Here is a 15,858-nt window from a genome sequence, read left to right on the forward strand (position 1 = left end):
AATCTGGATTAGCACACCAGGCGCTTTCTGTACTGGTAGATGAATGTCAATAAGGCCGGGACAAGTTAAGTGTAAATTGGAATATACGATAACGGATGTAGATATTGGTAAGTTCATTACAACACGAAATAATTAATAACGTAGAAGGAAAACCTTTTAATTAACCTAATATGGAGAAGAACACATCGTTATCTATATAATATTCGTAATATTATAAAGATAATATTCGTAATATAATAATATAGATAACGTATAGTAAATAATTATCTATTAATTTAAATCTTATAATTTTCTTTCAACCTACAGCCCTGTTAAAAGGACAACGAACGTCCGCGGACGAAGAAGGGAGCGTATATCCAATATAAGAAGAGAACAAAATAGGTTTATGTCGGATACTTTGACCATTCGTCCGTAAAGTAACTTCGCTGGACGGCAAACGCCCACACTCTCATACTTTATATCCGCTTATATGTCACGGCCCATTCGAAATTAATTTCAGGATCCATAACATCTTTCATGTTCATTTGACGAGAATTCATTACAAACGTTCAATTATTCGTGCCCTGGGTATATAAAACAATTCTATTTGGCGTATTATTAGTAGGTACATAATTATGTGTCTATGTATATGTACTTACTCTACTAAATCGAACTTACTGTCCATTAATGGTTAATATGTTTAGATGCACGCGTGTTGTTGGCCTAATTTGAGATATACAGTACACACCATTAAATATTGTATGAACTTGAAATTGACAGCGCGCCCAATCATGGTCTGCCAAGTAGATGGTATTAACTAATGCTACGGATATTCTAGCCATTTCCTTGTGGAATTCGTCAATTAACACATCGATAGATAGTAGGTAACTGCGCCAAATACCTAAAGGTATTATTATAATGTGTAGGTAAGTAAAGCCCCTTTGCACGAAAACAGCAATTTAGTTTAAAGCTTTTTTATACAAAGGCCATTCTACAAGCATATAGTCAATGCTGCTTTTGTGTGATATAACGCTTAATTTAAATTTTGCTAAAAGATCCTCATCTACGAAAATGAAACACGTACTCATTTGTAACAAATTGCTAAAACACATTCTGGAAAAGTAATCAAGTGAAATGTCAGTTCCTAAAACAGGAATGAATCCAATGTCACCGCCAGCGCACCGCTTAATCAGGGCTGGACTGCCCGCCCTATATTTGCGTATGCAAAGAGACTCCAGCCGCATTAGCTATTAGACATGCGCAAAACAGTACGTCAAAAAGTAATGCAACATCACGCATCTCTTCCACGGAAGTGATGTTACTCCGTAACATCACACATTACCCGATCGATTTTTAATGAAATGATGACCGAGGTCCGAGGATGATTAAGGTGATATGTGAAGTTGAAGTATTACAGATCATATTGAAAAATAGTAATAATAACTGCAATACGTCTTATTAGTTATTACCGTAAAATTACAATTTAAGTAAATATTTAAAAAATGTAGTTGATTTTCCTTCATACTTGGCCACGTACTTTATGTTGTTTGTTAATAATTGTAATGAACGCAGCAAATGTAAAACAAAATAAAAAAAAGTGAGTGATGCGAGTGATGTTTGTAACTGATGCGTAATGCGTGATGTTGCATTACGTGTCAAAGTGATATTACTTTTGTACTATTACACGCATTACCTACCCATGTCTATTAGCTATGCCATATAGCCAACGTAGCGTGCAGCGATTGGGCAAACACATATCTGCATTATAAACAGCGTTCGGGTGCACAAACGCGCAATGTGGTCGGCCTTTACCGGCGCTCGACTAATCAACGAGCTGACCTTCCGCCGAACAAATGCCATACCACACTCTACTACCACTGCTTTCCTGAATGAATAAATTAGTTATCCGTTAACGTGATTGTGTACCGATTAATCATTCGTTTACTTATGTACACATGAATATGTAAAGAATGCACGCACGGAGGAAACAGCGTCTTTCCACAGAAAGTATTATCGTGATTGATATTTTCTTACTTATTGGGTCAATGTGTTAGTGAAACTTCATGTTTAATAAAGCGGAAAAGATCACAAACATCATACGTTCTAACAGTATCAGTGTATGCATGTGCAGTGAATCGATTAAAGCTTTCTACTTTCCACCTTCATACACACTGCACATTGATGGAAAATCTGAACGTATCGCTTTGAATCCTTTCCACTAGAGTGATTGAAAGAAAGCGGATTATTATTTTCACTAATAAATATATTCAATAGTTTAAATTACTTACTACGCATTGATATGTGTAAAATATGTGCGTATACATATTGGTCCATATTATTGCAATATTTTTTGCAATTATCAGTAGGTATATTATATTATATACCAAGTAAACTAAAGGTGCATTTTGCATCCATCGATATAATCATGAGATTAGAGATAATTGCATTAATTTTGAATAAAACTACCGGTACAGTTTCATGTTAATTCTTCTTAAATTTATTTATAAATTAATTTACATTTAAATACACCTAGAACCGCCGTCACAAATAAATAAATTACAATAAATTATTTATACTGACATAGACTTTGAGAACAAATGTAGACAACGGATTTATCTAAGCAGTGTCCAAAACTTAGACGGTACTTTGGTTTGAGGTTATTTGTATAGATTTATCTTCAACACTATGATGAGGATATGAGTGAGACCAATTTCTGGACCGGCTTCTTCTCAGTCTATTACCAGTCAAGATCCTCTTCTTTAGATTTCACAGGCCTCACCACATAAAGATTGCGCCTTCGAATTAAAGACTAGAATTAAAGAAAACTGGAATAAATAAATAATTTTAGAATTGTATTATGTTAACCAATAATATAAATAAAATTAAAAAGACTACTTTTTATTTAACAACAATTTGATTATTATTGTTAAGCTGGTTTATTACTAGATACGCTACGTAATAATTTATATATATTTCAAGTGATGATTTTACCTATGATGTCCATCGGCATGTACTTGGAAAGTAGTTTCTCCTGTGGTTCCATCGTGACTGAAGAGTTTTTTCAGAGCAATAATTCCAGCAATCGTTAATGCTACTTTACTAGCAATGAGGGCTTTTCCAGCAATTGCAGCCAAGGTCTTCAGAGCCATACCTCCTACTATGCTAACAGTTGTAAAAATACCGAGCAATAGGTATGGCAGGACCTTTTTCCCTAGTCAAAAGAAAATATTCATGATTAATCAGTCAATAACAAATTCAATTATTTTATTAATGAATACATACCTCTACCTCTTCCTTCGGAAGCTAAGTCCATGGATATGGTATGAGTGCTAAGCAGTTGCTCGAACTTTGCTCGTAGCATGTTATCGAGTTTTTCTTCGGTAGTCATCCCAGGTAGGAAGCGAGGCTCGGCTGACGCCACTGGCGCATCAGACTGTTTCACCAATGTCAAACCGTCAGCAAGCTGTACGTTTTCCTGTAGAACACAATTATATTATATTAGATATGGATTTCACTTTACACTTAAATTTCACTATTTCACTTTCGTCACCTGCTCTACGGCTCTCGTAAGTGCATTTAAAGCCTTGCCCTTGAGGCATGTGGTCAAATGTTTTTGCGCACTGCAATCGTCGTAAACTTTTTGTAGAACCGCGAACTCCGCTGTGGGCCACCATGAGGTTTCATCAGCTCTACCACTGTCAATTTCATTCCGTGCATCGTCCTCAACATCCATCCTCCGAGATCTTCTCGGTCCGTGAACATGGCCGGAGACAACGATAACACAAATAAATAATGTTAAAGGTATCCGTAAAATCGAACACATTTTTCTTTCTGATTAGGCACACTACACTAAAAACTAAAAATTGACGCAAACGAGGGTGGTCTAACAACGACTGACCGTGGAAGCAGTGGCAGCGACTTTATAACGGCAGGCACCTCGTCGACGAGCATCACCGAACATCCGCTATTCCGCACCAGTTCTCCTGCACGCGTACTTACGTAACTGAACTTGAAAATGGTTGAGAACAATTTTCCAAGCCAATTTCTCCAATAAAATGTACTACAAAAAGCAATACTTACATGCGTTTTAACAGTCTTGTGTGCGTTCAGCAGCAATGTTAATGTGTGTGTTACTTTGTAATTACACTTTATTTGCGTGCACATGAGATTTTGCTGGCCCCACTTTTTAGTACGGCATGATTGTTTTCAGTCCATATTTTCATTAGTTCTCTAAAGCATTGTCAGTGTTATTTCGGTCTCAATTAATTTTATTCGCAGAGTTTAAATTTAGTTTGCGTGATTACTTTGGCAACATGCGTCTACATGGCGTGGCTCAGGATGTTTATTGAAATAAGGAAATAACATGTATTCACGATTAAAGGAAAGTAAAAGCAATACCAGACCGTGTCGGTGGAATAAGTATATAACATACATATGAACACTTATCATATAATCGTCATCATTATATTTCGCAATTTAATGAAATCATTAAAGCATATCATCGCATAGATATCTAATAATAGAATTATAATACATTATACGATATTTTAATAATAATATTTTATAAGCTAGCTTTTAAAAGTTTTATTAGAATTAAATAAACGACAGTTAATAGGTAGATTACATAGCTTTTAAAGAAATTAAGTTGCCTTTTTTTATTTAACATAGCGGATGAGAACAAACACGAAGCATAATCGGTATTAAAAGAAAATATGTAATTTCATATTCCGATTAGTTCCTAACAGCAGATAAGTATTGTAGTTTCATGAATTCATTATTTTTAGTATTAATTGTTGGTGTGGAATTAAAGCAACAAATCGGCTTCTCCCAAGTCTCGTTAGTTGTATATAGGTACTTTTACTGAAGCTGGGAGATAGTCGAGGACCTAGAGGGCTATCCGAATCACGGATCACCCCCATGTATGTTATGCGATTTTTCGTATTTTCGGAGTTATATCGTTTTTTTTTTTTCAATTTTTCACCTATCGCCGAGTACCATGAGATTTTTATGTATTGCGGAAAATGCTTGATTTTTGAAGTGAAAACTTCTTTAGCGGCGTCGAGCACTTCTGTAATGGGTATAAAATCTTAAACTCGCGTAAGGACACATGACCTGATCGAAAAAGCGTAAGACGGATACCATTCCAAAATATCAAACATGCTCAACGTTAATAATCAAGTTTTCACTTCTGCCGGCACTCCCGGAGTGTAACCCGTCTTTTTTTTGGTGCTAAGCTGAAAGATAGGCCAATTCAGTATGGTAACATTTACTATCGTTAAATTTTTAAATGAAATAAAAAAAAATTTAATGCCAAGAAAGATAAAATTACCCTGTATGATGTATCACAACTTCAAGGGCCTGTAAAAAAATAAAATCACAAAAAAAATCCGTTTGCCTTTTAAAAACTTGCTCTATCTTTCGGGTAGCTACTCTGAAAATTTCAGTTTATTGATACTTGAGTTAGATATAAATAGTGTAACTAGCAAGGCATTCTTCTATAATATATAATTATATAGATTTTATATTTATGCCACATATTATTGTTCAAAGAGAATACTAGTATAAAGCAATTTTGTTTGAAATTATCAAATTAAACACTTTTGTTGATGAACGTACCTACATGTAGGTATACTTATAATAGCTGTGTTTTACCTGAAAATAAAACACATTAAATACTTACCTATATTTGAAGCTTACTTCATTGAGAGAAGGCACCTAGCTTTTTCCGCCTATTCTTCCCTCTCTTTCCGTTGTATGTATGCTATCTCTCTCGCACACCTCTCCACCAGGTGGCGGGGCGCACGATTATGTCGGGCGCTGGATGTTTTTCATTGAGTCGAAATCCACAACAGGTGGACGTTAAGTGTAAGCTTCAAATATAGGTAAGTATTTAATATGTGTTTTATTTTCAGGTAAAACACAGCTATTAAACACTTGACCGTAATTTGAAGCTTACTTCATTGAGACCTGCTTGTTACCCACCTGGTGTACAATATATGGACGCCAATGTGAATTTGAATACATAAGTAATTACTTATTTCTTTATTTGAAAGAGTAAGGTGTGCAGATAGTATACCTACCAATAAATCACACAAATTTTTATATTATATAATATATTAACAATCCCAGATGAAAAGTTAATCAAATAAGAACCAAAAAGTTAATCATAATGATTAAAAGTATTAGAACTTATGAGATTGGTTCAAGCGTACCTTAGTTAACCTTTTGGGCTTGAAAAGTTAAAGTTACTACAATTTTCACTATCTTTAGCGTAAATCTGCGAAAGCGCCAGTAACGACTTTCAATTATGCATTTAGATGTTACTTACAAAATGAAGCAACAGCTGATCCCGACGAGGCAAAAATACCTCAAACTCAAACCTTTATTTATTCAATTAGAACTCTGTAGAAGCACAATTGAATCATCTTAGAGCCCCCGCAGACCACAGACTTTTTATCGGCAGATAGTTTGGTCGGGCTCTTAATCAGTACGCAGATATAAGCAAATGCGCACACTATGACGATTAGGTATCGGCCGATAAACAAGTTTGATGGGCTTCCCGATTCAATTCAAACTATACTGTCGGCAAACTATCGGCCGACTGTATAATCAGTATTGGCTCCCTACCACACGCGCAAACACGACGATTTTTTAGTCGGCCGACTAGGCCAATAGTTCAGTTCGCTCCGAGCTTTGACAGCGAATGGTCGGCCGCGCATGTTTTGTAAAATGGCGTCGCTCAATTCTCAGTCGCTTATTTCGGAATTTTCGATCGTAACTTTGATCGAGGAAGTCGAAAAACGCCCTCCACTTTATAAGAAAGACTTAAAAGAGTAGGTACTCTGTATTTGACAAGTTGGTTGAAGCTAGTTATGCTCATTCGATAAAAGGCGAAAATTTTTTCGGGTAATGGAGTAATTTGGAATGCATAGTGTAAAATTTTCCATTTTAATCTATCACTAAAGATAGGATGCACCCAATACTCTCGGGCTCTCTTTTTAATTTTCCTCCTCCGGTGTATGAGAGCAATAATAACAATTCTATACAATGTTTTATTAATTTTCATTGTGCGGTGTGACCACTCTTTTCAACAGTTGGTTAGAAACTAGCAAATAGTCGGCAGACTGTTGGATAGTTTGCGCACTCATAACCGACTGAACTGTTTAGTTGGCTCGGTGTGCGTACTAGCAGGCCAACCCGACTAAACTATCGGCCGATAAAAAGTCTGTGGTCTGCGGGGGCTCTAACATAGAATTACCACCTGTCTCAACTCACACAGTTTTAACCCAACCTGCTACAAGCGGACAAGAAGAGAACTTGGTCCTTACTTTTGGGGTCAGAAATAAATTTAAAAGGTCACCCCTTGAATAAGGCAATAAAATATCAAAACAGGTAAACGGTTTTAATTATAATACAGATTTTTAACATCCAACCAAACCGTGCGGTATCTATTAATGTTTAGAGCCAACGCCACCAATCATAATCTAAACATGGCTAGTACTTTCAGTACAATGCATGAATTATTTATTTAAAACTGATAGGTCATAAACTCTGTACTGGAAACAAATATACTGAACTTAAGAGACTAAAATGATAAGGAGCTTATCTGTGTCCCAAAACTGCAATTACTACAGCCAAGTAATAAAGCCGCCAATTGCTTAGTATAATATCCTGATTTTGTCAAACTTTGTGTGTGCAATAAAGAGTATATAAAACAAGTACGTTACTTTTAATCAATTCGGTTTTAAGATATAATTATGATTTACATCAGAACTTATATACCGAAAGCCTCGGGACTACATAACGTGACTTATCTTCTTATACTTATATAAAAATGAATCGCAAAATGCGTTGGTAAGCGCAAAACTCGAGAACGGCTGAACCGATTTCGATAATTCTTTTTATATTCCTTGAAGTACGAGGATGGTTTTTATGTAGAGAAAACGTAAGTACCACGAGCGAAGCCGGGGCGGACCGCTAGTTTATAATAATAGTGTTTGTGCACAACACTAGGCAGTCAACAGCTATATGAACGTCAGATAGGAAAAGAGCCAAATTTATCCAGTCAGTAACAAAGGATTTTAACTATAGTTACTTTATTCTAATTCAACCAACTACTACTAGCTACTCCGTATGTCTTTTGGATAGACGGAGGCAAATAGGATTTTTATTCCAACTATATCATTTGATATTTTGAAAATGTACTCCACATTTTCATACCGTCAGAGTCATTTTGCAGATTATAGTGGTGCAGCACTGAACACTGTCTATTAGGTGGCTGATGCTGCTGACCGGGCCTTCAGTTCCGCTTTCCAGAATACCTTCACCCTTCTAGGTGTTACTACTACTGAAATAGCGGTACTCTATCGCGTCGTTCAGGTCTCTAACTGACTAGGATTTCTCATATTATCGTAACAACCCTTGCTCGTTCTAACGAGGATAAATTATCGCCAAGGAATTCTGCTGCAGGATAATGGCAAGAGAGATTATAAGCTTAACTATGCATTATTATGTTAAGGAATATGGTGGGTTTTGAATACTATCGTCGTCTGAAAGTATCTCCTTTCGATTAACTGCATTAAGGATGCAGATCTGATCCCATCTTTGTCCCGTAGGAATGCTACGACAGTCTAAACGTTACACTGAACAAAGAAAATTGCCCTGAATATAGTCGGTTGTTCCAACATCCGTAATATGGCTAGCCTAAGGTTAGTTATCCCTTGATTGTAACTGCTACCAATGGAGGCATTCCTCTTGTGTTGTCCACAGTTGTGCGAGTGCAAAAATGAAGAACTGAGCTCGTGGGGAGCTATGTCGAATGAATCTGTGTTAAGATTATGACAGTATAGGACAGTTAGCTGTGGATGCGAAGACAGGACATTACTTTATTCATCCGTAAACACGCGAGGCAGCCACGGACAGCGATATAGCAAGAACTAAACTAGCAAAGTTTAGTTCGCTTACCAGACTTTGTCATGTTTTAAATGCAGTATATCCTCTGAATAGCATTGCATTTATGACTATTGATAAACTTAATTCACCCGTAAACACGAGAAGCAGGCACGGATAGCGATATAGCAAGAACTAAACCAGCAAAGTTTAGTTCGCTTACCAGACTTATATTTTAAAAGCCGTATAGCCTGTACATTTCATTTATTGCCCCCCCCCCCCCCTCAAAGCAAAGAAATGAGAAGTCATTTGGCAGAGCTTTCTCGTTAAGGGTAGGGGTTCCAAGTAATATCTAATAATAAGAGGCTTTTGTTTGGAAAGATTGACTTTCCGTTATTTATCCTCTATCCTATGTAACTCAACAGTCAGTATTCTCAGCATTCGTTGAGTACTTAAACGTTTTACGTTAATAGTTGTATATAACTTTATTATACAATATAATAATCCTGGTGGGATGACAAAAAACTTGTCTAACAAACGATTATCCTAATCCCTCAGCGATTTATTGTTTGAGCCCCGAAGAAAAATCTCATGGGTGCAATAATGAGGTCAAATGGGTTGAAAAACGAGTCAAATAAATTGCCTACAAGACCGGGCAACTAAAATAGGCCTATGAGAGGTCAACTATACGTAATCAATCGTCATTTGTTACATTCAATCGCTTTGCGATTAAAAAATCTCTTCCGATGTTTGTATATGAAAATTGGTCGGCTAGTGCCATTTAATTACGATACCAAACATACCGTTGACACAAGGCTTGGTGACAATCCTCGAAACCACCGCCACAAATCATCTGCGAGAAGATATTTGATCCGACTCGCCTTCCTTTGTTGTGATTAGGCTTTGCATTGGTAAATACAATTTGTTCAATTCCAATTTCCATAATTGGTAAACCAATGGTGGTTTCCTGATTCCTGAAGCGTAAACTTTTAGGATACGAAGTATCAATTTCATGCGCCCATTATTTGACGTATCTAACCTTTATTGTATTTATTAGGTCATTTACTATACTGCCCACTGTGAAGTAGATTTCAAAACCTTTTTCTACCTACCTTAGAAGAGTGAAGATCCGATACGGTCATATCCAAAACTTCTTTCGTGGGTCCTCGTTGACAAAAGCAAATATCTATGATCATTTTAATGATCAATCCTTTGTATATTTGCACCAATCGCCATTAAAGCCCCGCGAGGGCTGATATATATTTGCACCATTTCCCCGTGGGGACGGTTGTTATCAAAGCCCCGCGAAGGCTGATATATATTTGCACCATGTCTCCGTGAGGTACTGTTGTAATCAAAGCCCCGCGAGGGCTGATATATATTTGCACCATTTCTCCATGAGGGACGGTTGTAATCAAAGCCCCGCGAGGGCTGATATATATTCGCACCATCTTTTCCGTGAGGGACGATTGTAATCAAAGCCCCGCGAGGGCCGATATATATTTGCACCATTTCCCTGCGAGCGACAGCTGCGCGAGGGATGTTTGTAACTAGAAATAAGTAGGGCCTGCCAAAAAATGCTTAAGAGACACCCTGCGAGGGTGAATTTGACCTGGCTAACCCCTGCGAGGAGTAGTGGCCACATTTATGTATTCTGCTTCGAGCAAGAATACACCTTAGTGCTAATATAAAAATAGCAGTAAATAATCATTTAAATAATATAGCAATTAACAAGGTCCTTTAACTTATTTTCCAATGTTAGCGACATTTAATAAATTCATAATTCAAATCAATTCACTAAATTTTAAAATGAACTTCGATTCATATTTATTCTTGTTCATGCAATCGATGTAACATTTAGTTGCTTTATATCCGTTAACATTCCTTACGAACGCAACCATACCGTCGTAGGACGTTATATTTAATTGCACAAAATAATCTCCACTCACCCGCAATTTTTTACTTTTTGTCAAGGTGTACAAGTTTATAATATTATTCTAAAACGTTAGAAGTGAATTGTAAATCCTTTGAAATAAGTGTATCTAAATCTAATTTATATTAAGATATCTCGATAATTATTATACGATAACCCTTTCAGCACAAGTTCAGTAAACCAAAGAATTTAATTGTAAAATTTTTGGTACTTACTCGTTTTAACAAAAAAGTTGCATCATTTGAACATAGGAAACGTTATTTTCAATCAAATTAGCCGTGTGTAATATGGGTCATTTTCAAAATATTTGTACGTCACGAAATTGTCAGTAAACTGTTTCGTTAGGAAATGTCAGGAAGTTGTAAAAGTAAGGCTGTATTCAGAATAAGGTAATATTACATATAAAAAAGTAAGAAGTCACTAGTTAAAAAAAATATATATTTTTAGTTACAAATAATCAACAAAACATTAATTTTTATAATTCTCTGTTTGCTTTTCCTTTTCTTTTCTTCTATCATTAGCTTCTTTTCATTTTTGTCTTCGAGCTTCTTTTTCACTGTCATTAAGATCTGATATTTTTCTTTGTCTTTGTTTCACTTTCTCGAGGTGTGTTTTCCTTTTCTTTTCATATATTTCAGGGTTTTGCTTTTTTAGTTTTTCAATGTATTTTTTTGCCGTTCGGCACCGGTTAGCGGCATTCTGAAACTAAAAAAAGCTGTTGGATATATATGTATTTTGAATAAAAATAAAAACAAAAGTAAGCATCACTCGTGTGGGTGGAAAAGCGATCAACACTAAATGCAATAAGGCAAGCGTTATCCCATCAGAAACCACTTGTAAAATTGGAGGCCAAGACTCACTGATCCGCTTTCACTATAAAAAAGTTATCAGATCCCAGGAAAAGTCAAGTCCCTAAGCCTGACTTTACTAACCCTACATCATGGTTTAAAAAAGTATGGCCTGTAGTTACAAAAAAATAATCTTGAGAGATTAATTGTTTTTCTCCTTTATTTTTATTCGTTACATTAATTTAACACACATTTTAATATCTTATTTTCATACTTTACACATGAGACCACAGCTTTACCGTCTACAATTTACTGACGTCAGTAAATGTCAAGAAATTGTTCGTCAGTAACATGTAAAAAATAACCTAAGAAATACTTTTACACAAAACATAATCACATTTACCATTAGATTGAAAGTGTAATCTATTACTCTAGTCATAATTTAAGTATATTACAATTGCGGTAGGTGAATTCTTCAAAATGTACTTACTTTTGTTGAGAATACGTCGTTAGGAAATTGTAACGAAATTTTTTGCACAGCACACTACTGGACTTCTTCCATGTCTGGACGACGAACAAAATGGCGGCGCGTTAATGTGACCTTACTTTTCGTGACATGACCAGTGTTACCAATGATTAGAGTTAGATTCCTCTTCTTTGTGATACAAGAAGTTGGTTAATTATGTCAATAAGTCAGTGTCACGAAATTGTAACGATTGATAGGGACATTTTTATAATATGTAATTCTTCGTTTATTTAAGGTAATTTAAATAGTTTAATCTATCAGATATAACACTTCAAACATTGCTTTTTAATTATGATACAAAAAAATAGGAAGTTTCATACAAAAATTCTGATAAAAATATTGGTTTTCATTGTCGTCCACATAGGGGACAATAAAAAAATGTATGGAGCTTTTTTTGTTACTTTATTTTCACATTAAATTTATGTAAGAATTTGAATTGCAATTCATTGCTTTTTATCAGAAATGATATGCAGTATGCTTAAGTTTAGTCTGTAAAACGTTAACAATGATTTATTTCAGTCGTAACCATATTTTTTTCGAAGATTTTTTAGGGGGACAAACATTTTGTAGTAATGTACAATTATTTTGAAAACGACCCATATGTCTATTTTCACATAAAAACGGATCAGAATAATACTCATAAAAGGACACGTATAGACTACGGATAGTTTTGAATGTGTGGAACATTCATGGTACGTATCTACTATACATGAGCGAATTCCATCATTATTCAGTTGAGCGGTAACTCCCGTACGATTTATAAAATAATATCACAACGTGTTCTGACATGTCGTGACTTCTTGGAGCTGACTCATCTCGTTCGATAATTTTTAGTAATAAACTATGATAGGAATTCCGAACCGTTCCTAGCGATAACGACAATGTAATAAAGTCGTAGCAATGGATTGTATGCCTGTAAAGCTTTGAGTTGGCTCATATCCATACTAAGTATTAATTGTAATTTTTCCACGAAAAATTCACTTGTACCCTTGTAATAAAAACACATTATTAAAAATGAAATAAAATATTAAAAATATCTATATACAAGAGAGGGTATTTGATATATCTAGTAATATCAAATAATCACAAAAGTAATATTAACGATTCGAGTAAAGCCGAACGGTAACACCGTTAAAATAGCTTTACTCACAGTATTAAAAATTCAAATATTAATTAGTACATATTGCATAATGAAATATTTCAAAAGAAAAGTTACTATTTCAAGTAAAATGTAACGGTTGTATCGTTAATTTTAAATATCTTTATTCATGCTATTAAGTATTTAAGCATATTGAAAAATAAACTATTGCTGAAGGATTCATTAAAAACCTCAGCATTTTAAATAAAGTCCAACGATTATACCGTTGACTTTAAAGATTTTTACTCATTTTTAAGTAAAATATTATTAGAATAGATGTAAAAATAACTCACTGTACCGATCCGACGGGATACACTTTTTAACACTTTTAGCACTTGCTTTAAGCAATACTTAATACTTAATAGCACCAAGGTTGTAGTCTTGTAGACAACCTTCTCGCGGCGGAAGCTAGACGCCAATGAAAAACATCCAGCGCCCGACATAATCGTGCGCCCCGCCACCTGGTGGAGAGGTGTGCGAGAGAGATAGCATACATACAACGGAAAGAGAGGGAAGAATAGGCGGAAAAAGCTAGGTGCCTTCTCTCAATGAAGTAAGCTTCAAATTACGGTCAAGTGTTTAATAAAGTACGTTGGTCTTATGGAGAAGTCAAATTATAGGAATACCTATTATCAAACAAACAATATTGGTCACATACCTACCTAAAATTTGTATAAATATATTAATGGCTTTCATTTGGGTGACTATAGTACGATTATACCTACTGAGCTTTTATGAGCTTTTATGATGTATATACACGCGATACAAATCTTTATAATGTGCTGATAAGGTGCTGATCATATTAGATCGTAAACCATCGTTAAGAAAAGATTTTGACTTAGACCCCACGGGGATAAAATAGGGGATAAAATTTTATATCATGAAAATTGATTTCGACCACGCAGGCAAAGCTGTGGACATCAGCTTTTTACAGAAGAGAAAGAAGAAGAACATAAACATACCTACATATTTAATCAATATTTAATAGGTAATAGCACTCACGTAGTTTTAAGAATAAATTTGACATTTATAATAGGCATAACCCGGTCAAATTAGACATTTAAAAAAAAATCCGACATTGTAATGGACATAGTTCCAAATTTTCGTGGGGAGCTGGGGTGTACCATAAAGTTTTAGTTTTTAAAGTCCTCATCGATCCTATGTGTGCAACAAAACATACTCGGGGTCAAAGGTCAAAATTTGATGTTTTTTTTTATTGTTTTCGAAAATGGTAAATTTTATAAAAAAATATGTCCCTTCCTTCCCATTTTGGTTATGGAAGGCAGAGTTTAGGAGAACCACCTCATATGGAAAAAAGCTTGAAAAATCCAGAATGGATAGATCTAGAATATACCTACACAGAGTATGATATTAATTGAGCAGTTGTTTAAACTGATTGAAGTATGCCGAGTTAAGACATTTAAAATACGTCAGTCTACCGGGCTGTTACCGCAATAATAGGCATGACGACAGTATCCATAAATGATCGAATTAGTGTTTGTAAGGGAAAATATATAATAAATAAATTAAATTCAATAGTGACTTAGAAATATTAAAAACATTAAGATTAATGAGATTATCAATAAAATAAAACATTGAAATTCTGCATTCGGCCATTTTGACTGAAACACGCGTGACGTCACGTCTATGTAAACAACTTCGCGTCAGGTGCATTTTGTTGTTATGAATATTTTGAGAATACGCATTTTTATTTATTTTCTATTTTTTCACGTATGCTTTATCGACTCAGAACATAAATATAATTGCGAATTCACGAATATGTGGTTCGGGTTTCTCTGCGTCAAATTTATACAATCATTATTCCTTTCATATTATTTTCTCGCTTTAAACAATTACAAACACTTTTTTTGGGTATTATTTTTATGTAGATTCACATTGCAATACTTACGATTACACCTACTGTTTAATAACTGCAATTCAATTCTATCCATGGGGTTTTTGTATTTATTATAGCGATGTTTGATTTTATATTTTTCTTTAAGTCTTTTCAGAAACGTCTGGCTTATCCAGGGATGACGCTGTTTAGATCTTCTTTTTAAAAGTGGGATGAAAAGTTGAATGGATCTTTGGAATTTCGTTAAAAATATCAACCATGTCAGTAACATCACCGCAGTCCTCAAATTTTTCTTGCCAGTTTATATTTGCCAGATAATCTCGTAATTCAACATAATTGCCTTTGTGATAGTTATAAACTTTTCTGTTACTATTGGGCATCAAATTTGAGGAGCTGTGAAAATTAGTAGTGATTAAAAGTGGTGGGTGTAATGGATCAATTTTAGTTAAACAATTAAAACATTCAGTTACATTACAAGTATTAAAATCAGCTAAAACAAGATCTAGAAGTCTATTGTGAACATTTGGAACATTATTATACTGCATTAAATTATTAACGTTGCAAAAATCTCTTAACATGGAATCTAGAGGGGATACAGATGTTACATTAAATTGATTAGAATTAAAACACCAAAACGAATTCAAATTAAAATCTCCAACGATAAGAGTCGGGTACTCATGTAGTTCTGAAACTCTATTACAATTGTTTATAAATTTAGCTAAACAATTTTTATTTACAGGTGGTGGGAGG

The 15,858-nt window shown here is 34.8% G+C and overlaps 1 protein-coding gene across 2 annotated transcripts; it reads right to left on the reverse strand.

Moving 5' to 3' along the window:
- Positions 1-2,448: 2,448 nt before the first annotated feature.
- Osi21 (Osiris 21) lies at positions 2,449-3,889 on the reverse strand. Of its 2 annotated transcripts, none has more exons than XM_090113309.1 (4): positions 3,530-3,889; positions 3,262-3,454; positions 2,971-3,190; positions 2,449-2,788 (listed from the first exon to the last, which is right to left on the reverse strand). In XM_090113309.1, exons 1-4 carry the CDS (start codon positions 3,800-3,802, stop codon positions 2,782-2,784), a joined length of 693 nt encoding a protein of 230 aa, XP_089969435.1. In that variant the 5' UTR covers positions 3,803-3,889; the 3' UTR covers positions 2,449-2,781. The 2 variants fall into 2 exon arrangements, with proteins under 2 accessions (XP_089969435.1, XP_089969429.1); XM_090113303.1 differs by having other exon boundaries at positions 2,449-2,804.
- Positions 3,890-15,858: the final 11,969 nt, after the last annotated feature.

Source organism: Colias eurytheme, chromosome 2, assembly GCF_061535395.1.
Source record: "Colias eurytheme isolate Ceu_HAF_F1 chromosome 2, ilColEury1 Martin Lab GWU primary, whole genome shotgun sequence".
Classification (NCBI taxonomy): Eukaryota; Metazoa; Arthropoda; class Insecta; order Lepidoptera; family Pieridae; genus Colias; species Colias eurytheme.

Coding starts and splice junctions, on each gene's coding strand:
- Osi21 (XM_090113303.1), bottom strand. CDS start 3,802: ATGTGTTCGATTTTACGGATACCTTTAACATTATTTATTTGTGTTATC. Junction 3,455..3,529: donor TTACGAGAGCCGTAGAGCAG/GTGACGAAAGTG, acceptor TGTGTTCTACAG/GAAAACGTACAGCTTGCTGA. Junction 3,191..3,261: donor TTCCGAAGGAAGAGGTAGAG/GTATGTATTCAT, acceptor TCTTTTGACTAG/GGAAAAAGGTCCTGCCATAC.